The 12,246-nt window shown below is 32.0% G+C and overlaps 2 protein-coding genes across 2 annotated transcripts; one reads left to right on the forward strand and one right to left on the reverse strand.

Moving 5' to 3' along the window:
• Positions 1–373: 373 nt before the first annotated feature.
• On the forward strand, positions 374–9,089 carry LOC126979963 (Golgi apparatus protein 1). Its single transcript, XM_050829558.1, has 7 exons — positions 374–1,356; positions 2,315–4,011; positions 4,087–4,234; positions 4,320–4,546; positions 6,505–6,688; positions 7,772–7,878; positions 8,875–9,089. The coding sequence occupies exons 1-7, from the start codon at positions 597–599 to the stop codon at positions 9,037–9,039; spliced, it is 3,288 nt and encodes a 1,095-aa protein (XP_050685515.1). The 5' UTR covers positions 374–596; the 3' UTR covers positions 9,040–9,089.
• LOC126979971 (DNA primase large subunit) lies at positions 9,037–10,863 on the reverse strand. The gene is made up of 2 exons (XM_050829577.1): positions 9,507–10,863; positions 9,037–9,343 (listed from the first exon to the last, which is right to left on the reverse strand). The coding sequence occupies exons 1-2, from the start codon at positions 10,729–10,731 to the stop codon at positions 9,090–9,092; spliced, it is 1,479 nt and encodes a 492-aa protein (XP_050685534.1). The 5' UTR covers positions 10,732–10,863; the 3' UTR covers positions 9,037–9,089.
• Positions 10,864–12,246: the final 1,383 nt, after the last annotated feature.

The following is a 12,246-nucleotide window of genomic DNA, read 5'->3' on the forward strand; positions in this document are numbered from 1 at the left end:
CTTTAAGAAAAGGGGAAAATTATTAGAGACTATATTACTGGATTTGGACTTACTAAAAGGAAAATATGGAAAATATTCTTTAGAGAATTATACATTAACGGAAATGGTAAAATAACTGATGACTTTAAGACTGGATTGGATTTGATGAAAGAAACTACTATAAATATTCGCTATCGAATATACATAATTGGAAAAGGAAAATGGAAATAATGTAAGATGAAATGAGAAAACTGGATTGGACTTTTTGTAAAACAAAATAGTGAAAATAATAAATACCAAGAAATGAAAATACTAACGACAAGGCAGTAAGGCCCCTGGCTATAGCCTGTTCGAAAGAACGAATTAATATAAAAAAAAAAAAAAAAAAAAAAAACAAAAAAAACAAACAAAGTAACAACAATCACAAATAGAAATATTATGTATAAGTATTACTTACTAAGTACACCGCTTAAAATGTTTTTTTACTTTATTGCGAAGTTTCACTGATTTAACCAACGATTACTTCTAATCGTTCCTCAAAAGAAAGAGTTATACAGTGTTGTTATGCTGTTTTATATAGTAGCGTAAATAACTTACTAGCTAGTGATTAAATAATAATGATTTTCAACACTAATATTATATTAGGAACAGTAGTCTTATGCACAATACAGTATGCAATAAGTTCGCCTTCTTCAGTTCTGAACAAATCGCCAAGAGATCGATATGTTGCCGACTTAAGAGAATGTGGTAATTTTGAAAAGCAGTGCTTCCACTTAGAAGATGATATGGCACTACTTTCATGTGCTTTAAATATAACACATAATAACAAATCCCAGATAACATTTATTTGTCAACATAAAATATGGTTACATCAGTCAGAATTATTAGATAATATTTTTCTTGAATACAAATTGACAAATGTTTGTGGAAAAGAACAAACAATATTAGACTGTCTTAATCCAACAGTAAATGTGTTTGACTGTGTTTTAAAAACTAAATCAAGTGTTAAAGATAAAATTTGTTGGAAGACAATTAACAAAATTGAATTATTAGTTTTCAATGATTGGCAAATAACAAGGAATTTTATGAAAAATTGTTTCAATGATATTCAAGCTCTGTCCTGTGGAAGAATTCCCCCTGATCCTAAAAGTCTTTCACAAGTTCATACATTGAAATGCCTGCAGAATCATCAGCAAAACCTACATTCAGAATGTCAAAAAGAAATTAATGTTCTTCAAGAAATGAAATATTCTACATTTCAATTAGACAAAATAGTGTTTGCTGCCTGTAACATAGATCAGAAAAATTTTTGTCCAGATGAATTACCGGGATCTTTGTTAATGTACAAATGTCTCATAAGACATAAATATGAAAATGGTAGTGTATTAATTGAAATATTGATAGTCTTAGTATTTGGTACAGCTAACAATGTGTTCTTAAAACCTCAAGAATTAAATTGAATTAAATTGAATTGAAAAATTAGAATTAAATTGAAATTTCACCTTTTGAAGTTTAAGAAAGACACTTCTTAAACTTCAAAAGGTGTTTTATTTACAAATACAACAATTTTTTTTTTCTATATTCATTACATCATAATAATTCATAAGTAGCAACAATTAAATTAAAAAAAATTACAACTGTACCTATTACTATTAGCAATCTCACTCCCTTTGTTGATTATACCAAAATTAGTGTTATTTAATTAGTGGTGGTCATCATCAAAAACACCATACACCTTACTTAAAGGCCGGCAACGCTCCTGTGACTCCTCTGGTGTTGCAAGATAATTTGGGTGGCTGTGACCACTTAACACCAGGTGACCCGTACGCTTGGTTGTCCTCCTATTCCATAAAAAAAATATATCCAAGTATCATAAACAAGTCATGCAAGCAAACTAGGCCTGGGTACAAGACAATCATACATACATAGATAATTTTCTCTCATTAAATATCCTGAAAAATAGTGATCAGTGTGTCTAAAGAAGATTTCACTTTAAAAATGATGTTTTGTGAAATAATCAAAATTCTGGTCTGCCTCTATTGATTACCACTAAGGCAAGAGATAGTTCTGTACTTTCTGTCATTTGCATCAACCCTATCACACTTTCTGTCTTGGTACTCTTGACCAGGCACTTTATGCTGAGTTTCGACATAATGGTTTTCACCAAGGAAATATTAATTTTTAAATAAGTGTAGGAATTATTAGAAAAAAATTATCATCATGTATGTAATTAATAGCTTAATTAAATAATATTATCACCAAATATAGCCCATCATTTGCAACATGTCTAGGGTATATATTATAGTTTTTACAGATCAAATATGGTTATTTGCAGGTATGACAAAGAGATGCCAAGACCAGTTATTTTATGCACAAAGAAATATAATTATGAATTATAAGCTAAGCAGAGGCCTTGTTAAATCTTGCAAAGATGATATCAAGAAATATCACTGCCGTAAAGGTGTAGTGGATGATAAAGATGTAAGACTTGCACAAATATTATTATGTTTAGAAACAGTAGCTAGAAATGACAGTACAAAATTAGCCCCAGAATGTATTGCAGAGATGTCAGACCATAGGAAAATGTTGATGGATGATTATAGACTATCACCAGAGTTGATGCAGAATTGTGCTAATGACATAACGATGCTCTGTAGAGGTGTCGAAATTGGGGGAAAAACTATCCACTGTTTGATGGAACATTCTAGGCCTAGAAAACGCAAAGAAAAAAGAATCAGTATACCATGCCAAAAATCACTAGAGCATCTTATACAAGAGGCAGATCCGGGAGAAGATTGGAGAGTAGATCCTGTATTAAGGAAAGCATGTAAACCAGTTGTTGATAGAGCATGTAGGGAAGTCAATGGAGGTAATGGAAGGGTAATGTCATGTTTGATGGAAAAGATTGGTAGCATGCTTATGACCAGTGAATGTGAAACAGCACTCATGCAAATTCAGTATTTTGTATCCAGAGACTTCAAACTAGATCCACAACTGTACAAAGCCTGTAGATATGATGCAGTAACTCACTGTAAGGCAAAACTGCAATGGGCAGATGCTAGCGAGCACCAGTCATTAAAGGATCCAATGATTTTGCCCTGTTTGTTTAATTATGCTTACAATACTGATCTGAGAGGCACTTTGCAGCCTGGATGTGAGCAGCAGGTAAAGAGAGTTATGCGACAAAGAGCAGTCAGTGTCGACTTACTTCCTGAAATTGCGGATGCTTGTATAGATGATATGGCAAATTTATGCTTTGAAAACACAGGCAAAGGTGAAGAAATCTTGTGTCTGCAAAACAAGATTAATGATTTATCTAGTAAGTGTAAAGAAATAGTTACAAATTTTACAGAGGCTCAAAGTGGTCATATTGAGCTAAATGCTGTAATTAGCACAAATTGTAGAGGTCCAATAGAGAAAATATGTTCTTTTGAACTAAAAAGCAAGACAGATGAAGATGGTGTTCTAGAATGTCTGATTACACATAAAAATGATCCTGAAATGAAGGCCAATATTAAATGCCGGGCAGCTATTGAACATGAACAGCTCATATCATTAAAGAATTATAGATTTACCAGAAAATTTAAAAATGCTTGTAAATCTTATGTAGTTAGGTTTTGTCCCAAAGCTCAAACTAAAAGTCAGGTTGTGACTTGTTTAAGTGAAATTGTAAGAAATGATACATTGAATAGAAGAAAGCACACAATTTACAAAGAATGTCGCCAACAATTAAGAAGTCAATTATTTCAACAAAAAGAAAATGTTGATTTAGATCCAGAACTTAAGGAGGCATGTAAGAGAGATTTATTTGAATTATGTCCAAATATACCTCATGGAGAGTCTGCTGCTTTGGAATGTTTGCAAACAGCAAAAATTAAACTTAGGGAGAATTGTAGAAAAGCTTTATTTGTTGTGAGGAAACAAGAATTTACTGACAATGGAGTTGATTATCATTTGATGACAAGTTGCAGTGATATGATAGATTTGTATTGTCACAATACTGAGCCTACAATACTGTTAGATTGTTTGAAGGTATGCCATATGTTACTATCAAGACATATTTCATTATCCCTTCACCTTCTCAAATAATTAATTGGTTAATTACAGGTACACCATAATCAACCAGATTTTGATAAGAATTGTAATATTGTTGTCACAAACAGGATGATTGAACAGAATATGGATTATAGGTTTAACAATAATTTACAAAGTGCCTGTAAAGGAGATATACATAAATTTTGCTCTAACATTATTTGTAAGTGAAACAATTCGAAAAAAGGGTACTTATTATTTGACCCTGAGATATCCATCCAATAATAATAGCTCTGTTTTGTTTACAGTACATGAGCCAAAGGATGTGGAACTTCAGGGTAAAGTATTATATTGTTTAAAAGAAAAATTCAGAGAATCTAAATTGGAGGGTACCTGTGAAAATGAGCTAGCTAATGTTTTAAAAGAACAAGCATTGAATTATCGACTTGATCCTTTACTTGGAAAACTATGTAAAGCTGAAATTCAAACAATATGTGCCAAACCAAATGATTCCATTACAAATTCTGATGGACAGGTAAGAATTGAACCTTGTGTATGTTTTGTTTGGAAAACTAGAAAACCAATCATTGTAATATTTTTTATTTATGGAGTGGAACTTCAAAAATCTCCAAACAAAGTAGAGTTTGTCTGCAGACTTCAAACAGCTTTTAAATTTTATGCCAAATGTCTATCCCTGTTCTGGACTTACAATCAATTATGAAGTTTACTTAGTACATGTTAGTTGCTAAAAACACATTTTATTGCTAAAAAGTCATTGTATTCATATTATTTAATAATTTCTATTATACCTCTTTTTTATAATTATTAATTTTACAATCATTGTTGATAAAATAAACTTATGTGTAACTGTTGTCTAGACGTAATTTTAACTCTTATCTTATCTTTCGAATTCAAATATTTTTATTCAAAATAGGATTTGACATCACTTATTGAAAGTCAAAAACTACCACCCATTCCAAAACGAAAGCTTCAGACCTGAGAAGAATGGGCGCAACCAAACTCAGCGGGCTTTTTTTTATTAAAAGAAATATGTTTACATGTACAAGTAATATTGTACAATTATACTTATTATTTAATAGCCTGAGGGCGGTCACTCTAATCACTGTGCTAAACCAGTACACGATGTCAGATAGAATATCGATCACTTAGTCACACATGACTTGGTTTCTTTTCACTTTGAAAATCAGTGAAGTGACATCCAAAAACTATACTACATTTATCATCTATATAGATAAGGAAGAGGAACGGTCCAAGAATAGACACTCGTGGTATACCCCATACTGAGAGGAGTCCCAGGAGATCTCCTGCCACTCACGTCGACCTTCTGACTTCTATTGTTTAGATATGAAATCAGAAGATCGAGCGCAGTTCCATTTATGACATAGTGCCATAGCTTCCTGACCTGCGTCGAATGTTGAACACAATCAAAAGCCTAAGATAAATTCAAATTCAAATATTTTTATTCAAAATCACTTATTGAACGTCAAAAACTGCCACCCATTCAAAAGAGACTGCCTCAGACCTGAGAAGAATGGGCGCAAGAAACTCAGCCGGCTTTTTTATATAAAAATATGGATTACAATGTGATATCGTACAATAAACATTTATAATTAAAGAGCCTGAGGGTGTTCGCTTTATTCCCAGCCCGTTGTGTCATTAAGTAAATCGTTTATGCTATAGTACCTTTCCCACACAATTTTTTTTTAACAATTCTTTTAAATTTCGTAACAAATTTGTTTAGTACATTTTCTGGGACCTTATTGTAGAAGCATATACATCGTCCAACAAAAGACTTACTAACTCGACCCAACCGAGTAGTAGGCATAACAAGTTTATGTTTGTTTCTCGTGTTAACATTATGAATGTCACAGTTTCTAGAAAAGTCCTCAAAGTGCTTATGAACATACAGAACATTATCAAAATTGTATTGAGAGGCATCAGTCAAAATGTTTATTTCTTTAAATTTATCTCTTAATGATTCTTTAGGACCTAGGTTATAAATCGCGCGAATAGCCGTCTTCTGTATAACAATATACCGTAGGACATAATAATATGAAAATAACTATACTAGTCGCTCTGTATCTATGTCAGTTAACACAGAAGATGCCAAGTGCATTCTGCGATATTATACATTATAAAAGATAGATTGTAGTGTGCGTGCTTTCTACTAGGATGTGTGTAGGGATCGTTTTAGATACACTGGGAGCTACCGCCACTGGCCTTGCAAAGAAAAAGAAAATCAATAGGCCCTAAAAGAATGTGCCAAGTTTTATTTCAAATTCAAATATTTTTCAATAGCTATTCAATTAAAATTTCCTTAAATCTAACACCACAAGTACTCCCTAACCGCCCCAATTTGCCTGCACACAAAAGTGCTAACACACAACTCATTTACACTTACACAGGGCAAAATAAAGACCCTTCTACAATATTTCTAGTGCTAGAATTGATAAATAAATTTATCATTAACAGGTTGAAGAATGCTTAAAAAATGCTCTTCTTAATCACAAAATAGTATCTGCGGAATGTGCACAAGAGGTTGTGCAAATAATTGAAGAAACCGAAGTAGATATTGAAGCAGACCCCTTGCTTGAAAGAGCTTGTGCTTTAGACTTGCTCAAATATTGTAAAGACCTTGAGCATGGTGCTGGAAGACGTAAGTTTTCATCTAAAGTATTATATAATATCTTCTGCCTGTGTATGCATACCTGGTTAAGCATATGCAATAGCTTTTGATCGCGACTACCTAGAAACCCAAACTCAACTTTTTTAAGTTTTTCTCACCTCCTTTCCAATATATTATGGGGGTCTATACCTATTATGGTTGCTGATAAAATTTCCAACACCCTCTTTGTATTTTGTTATCTATAGATATTCCATATATGGAATCATTTATTTCTTTAAACAGTAAATGAACATCTTCTTAATTGCTATTAGATAAAACATTGCGCAAAGTTCTACCATAATAAATGCAGGAATTTTATTTATACTACTAGCAGGGGACTAACATGATGAAAGCGGAGTCATCCCCGCCCATTAGGTCAATAATAATTCGCAGTAAATGTCGTTTTGCTTTTAATATTATTATTTGTGGGTCAACTCCTTTGTTCAGCCGCTAAAGTTCGTAATGGAGGGAGGCTGCTTTTCTTCATTTTAGCACCCCATCATTGCTCCATCTAGTGGTAGAGTTGTCAATGTTTGTATTTATTATAAATAAAGGCTGAAACTTGCAATCTACACTTTTTGTGTCTAACATTTTGTCAATAACAGTACCGTAGGACTGCTAATCAGGAGCCCTCAATATTTTTGAAATCCAGCTGGGTATATAAGAGAACCCTTGATTATAACAGATTCAAATTGAACTCAATATTTAAGTTTTGATGGCATAGGACCAATATACCTTCTTAAACTCTTTTTTTTTTATATTTAGAAGTTGTAGATTATATTGTAAATTTTATTAAAAAGATCGCAAAAATAGAATACTGGGAGAGTTTGAGTTTGCGCTGCTTCCTCTCTCAGAGCGCCATTTGTTTCTGAAGCTGTGTTGGTGTTAGGAATGACATTAAAAATAATTCTAAAGAAATCAATTTTGAGAAAATAAATCCCTTTTATTAAAATACTAATTGGCATAAAGGTGATTATTTCATTTTGTTTATGTTGTAAACATAACTTGCTTTGGTTATGTTTCGCCCCCCCATGCAAAATAAGATGCTTTTTAATCTTTAACCACATTTTTTAGGATTGAAATGTCTGAAAATTATACTTAACGACAGTAACAGGAAATTGGAGGTAGAGTGTGAAAAAGAACTATCTAGCAGATTAGAAATGTACAGATATGTAGCTGCTGTAAGTATTCAGATAGATGTTTTATATTATATATTTTACTATAAATACTTCTAATCAGTCTACTTTATCCAAAATTATTATTGATATCTCTCTATATGAGAGTATCTCTTGTATATCCCGAAATTGATTTTTCTGGGTTTTCAACATGTTAATCACCAGTGGAAAGTAATAATGTTGGAATAACTTGTATAGTTTATACCTTAATGTTAGGTACTTATTTTATTTATTTAGAGTATTGTTATGTGACTATCAGCTCAAACCTAAGCATTAAAATAGAATATTTAAAACTTTGTTCAATTTACGTGATAACAAGAATAATTCCCCTACAGGCATTATCCACAAACATTGTTTGGACAAGCAACTTAAATTAAAAAATAATAATGGTATGTTATTTGTATACCTTTAAATTTGGGAAAATATTCATTATTTATGTTAAAATAAAATTGTTTTGCCCTATTAATTTTTGATAAGATGGACTGTTCACAAAATATTACATCCTACAAATATATACATTAACACTTTTGTGGCGTTAAGGTTAGCTCAACTAATCATAATTCTTAAATGGCACAGTGTTCTAGTAAAACTATGAACACATACAAGAAATACTATTTTTTATATTTTCTTAACCAGAAACAAAAATTTATGACCTTGACATGTTCAATAATTTCATTATTTATCCTAAAATATGTTTTTTTAATGTGGGCTAGGTATTAATATAAAAATAGGCAATAAGGAATCCTGATTTTTTTCATAATCTTCCCAGGGTAGTCATCAACATGTCCACACCCTACTTCTAGCTTGGTGAAATTTGAAAATACATAGTATATGTTTTAGATATAACAATGGAACATGATTAAAATTATATAAAACTTGCGAAGCAATGAAAGTCATCAAAATCAGTTTTTAAGTATTTCATTTTGCAAAAAGGAGATATATTATGTTTTGATAGGTTATTTTGAGGATTTCCCTTTTAATAATTTGTATTGTATGTTTCAGGTAAATGTTGTAGAGAATTTTGGAGATGTGTACAATGAAATAAGTTTATCCCCATCTAAGAAGTACTTCTTAGTAGTTTTCTTCTCGGTCATAGGACTAATATTTATATTTGGATTGTACTGTGGTAGAATAACAAAACGAGCAATGTATATAAAGAGAAAATAAGATTATAAATATAGAAAATATGTATATTCATTAAACTTAAATAATAACAATCAGATTTTTATTAAGTTTTCATCAAAATCAATGTCTTCTAAGTCAGTCTGTTCAACTTTTGTACTGTGATTTTTCACTTCCTTTTTGGGCTCAATTTTAATATCACCTTTCTGTAGTTTTTGACTCTCTTCATAAAATTGATTAGGGTGATTAATGCCCAAGCCAATACTTGTGCCATGCACCAAGTCAAAATATTTACTACATGCTATTTGGTAATGGCCTTTCTTTGCCATATCAACAACATCACTTATACCTGGAAGAAAAAAATTAAATTAATTAAAGTGATAAATAAAACAATATATAAATAAATACGGGGATTAAATAGCCAGAAATCGAAATGTTTAAACCGGAATTCAAAATATCACATCATTGGGGATTAATGGTTATAAACTTATAGCATTAAACCAAATATATACCTTGTGGTTCAAAACCATATCCTTTAAGTTTGTTCTTCAAGTTACTGGAGTCACTGTGTCTAAATGGACAACCATGGCATTCTCCAGGCCCAACATTATTATTAATAATTTTTAAACAGTTAAAAGGGGAATAGTTCTTTTTGCTGCCCTCTTTACCATAATTATACCTCACATTATAAGCATATTGCTTCTCAAATTTATCTATTTCCATTATTTTAGTAAACTCTTCTCTCCAAAATCTTAATGAATCTTCCAGTGTTACCCCAATACCTTTCAAAAATAAGCCATATTGGAGTCTTCCTCCATGTTTTAAATGGTGAGCTAATCGTAACTGCTCATGCAATTGTCTCATGCATAATGGGAATGATTTAAGTGAAAGAGAGTCTAGACTCTCTATGGGAACAACAACTTTGGAATCACTGTAGTCATTTCCTGAATAAGATTGGTGAAGACCCTTTAATAGGCAGACTATCCTCTCATCCTGTTCAATTTCTTTCAGATGTTGGGATGCAATTGCTAAGCTCTGCCTCAAGTGTGTCCTGTATTGAGCTGTTAACACAGATATAAAATCTTTATGAGGAATATATGCATAGCCACCTTTAATAAACACTTTTCTGGATCTAACTAAATCTAACACTTCATAAAATTTAACTTTATAAAATTTCATATGTTCAATATTTTGATGTTGAGTTGATTCCCTTAAATTGATGATAATATCACTCTTCTCTTCATCCGAAATATTCGTATAGTACAGGTTATTTATTTTAAAGAAGGCATCTAATGCCTCGGCTTTCATTGTTATGAATCTCATTCGGAACAATTCAAGTTCTCTAGTAATAAACCATCTTCGTAAGTCTTCGGTCCTGCAATAGGCTAATCGGAGTATAAAATGAGCTATATGATCTTTCCGCCTGGCTTGTAAATCTGTTTCAAGACTTCCACAACCTGACTTTTCACAAAGTTTAACATAATATTTCAAACCGTTATTTTTGAGTTCACTCAAAATAAAATCTGTAAATTCATCTGAATATAAACGCAATCCTTTTAATGTTGTAGCTGTAGCTAAAGTTCGTAACAAAGTTAATCTTTCCAACGCTAAATTCTCAAATTCTTGCAATGTTATGTTTTCAGTTGGTGGTACTTTATACATTTGGAGATCGTGCGGATAAGTTTCCGCACCGCTGATAGCTGTCCGAGTGGATTTCCTTCTGATATTAAAATCCATGTTAGAAGATTTTTGGTAACGTTAGTCAAGATTTTGACATACAACCAGAAACGCAGCAATTAGCAGATACCATTCGTAATCATACTATTCGTAAAAAGTCAACACTCAACAAAACGCTCATAGAATTCGCGCTAAAAGTACACGGCCCACAGAACATGTATGACCAAAGAGAATATAATCACTTCGCACTTATTATCTATGAAGTATTATAATTTTTTGTTTAATTTTATTTATTTAGAGCATTGGTCAAAACGACCATAAACTTAAACCAAAATACAATAAAAGAAGAATATTTAAATAAGTTTTCAATATATACTCTATTACAAGAATAACCCTCGTTAGGAGTATGGGTAAAAAAAAAATCACGTATTAACATCGAATCAGAGTGTTGGGGCCCTTTAAAAAAGCGTACGCGCTTTTTGAAGGTACCCATGTGATATTGTCCATGTCGTATCGCACATCATAAGCAAGCTTATTCCACAGCTTCGTCAAACGTGGAAGAAAGTTCCTTGAAAACCACACTATAATTCCATAATATTATAATTTGTGGAGTGCCGTGCGAGGGTGGAATTCGGCGGCACACAATGCATTGGTTTGAGACGAATAATCTGCACTTAAACAGTAAAAAAACAAGGTGTTTACAGTTCATTAAACCAAACAGCGGAGGTACAAACCAACGTACTTATAAATGACCAGAGATTGGAACTTGTGGACACCACGGTCTGCTTGGGTATCACGTTAGATAAAAAGCTTCAGTGGGGTCCACATATTGCCCAACTAGCAGATAGACTCTGCGGCATATGCCGTTAGAAAGATTAGAGAGTACAGGAATGTTGCCACCGCTAGATTAGTGTACTTCAGTTATTTTCATAGCATCATGACGTACTGTATTTTACTGTGGGGTCATGCTGCTGACATATAGTGTTTGCTCTGCAAAAGAGAGCTGTTCGTGCTATATATCAGCTTGGTTATAGACAGTCTCTCAAAGAAAAATTTAATGAAATAAATAGTTTGACTGTTCATTGTTAGTACATTTAATATACGTTCACAAAAATCGTTACCTTTTCGCTCTTAATAGTGATTTTCATTATTATAGCACTAGAAATAAGGGATTGCTTGTAGCTAATTCTAGTAGGCTTAATAGATACATAATAGCTTTAAGGGAAAATGTACACACTTTTATAATAAAGTCCCAGCCACTGTTCAGGCATTATCTATAAATATATTTAATGTTTTATAAAAAACAACGGCTCTGTCGTAAGTCCTATTACTCCACAGCTGAATATCTAAATGATCGGACAGCCTGGGACTAGATTGTCATTATTTTATAGCGACAGAAATGACTGTACAATATTGTATATTTTTATTGAAAAGAGCGCAAACAAAATTTACAAAAAAACAACCGCCTTCAAAAACACTATTTTGAAATAGTATTACAATAGATATAATGTGCACTAAAAAGTATAAAAATAATTGCGTATTTTTATACAATCTAATTAATAAATCTTATTCTAG

This window comes from Leptidea sinapis, chromosome 4, assembly GCF_905404315.1.
Source record: "Leptidea sinapis chromosome 4, ilLepSina1.1, whole genome shotgun sequence".
In the NCBI taxonomy this organism is placed as follows: Eukaryota; Metazoa; Arthropoda; class Insecta; order Lepidoptera; family Pieridae; genus Leptidea; species Leptidea sinapis.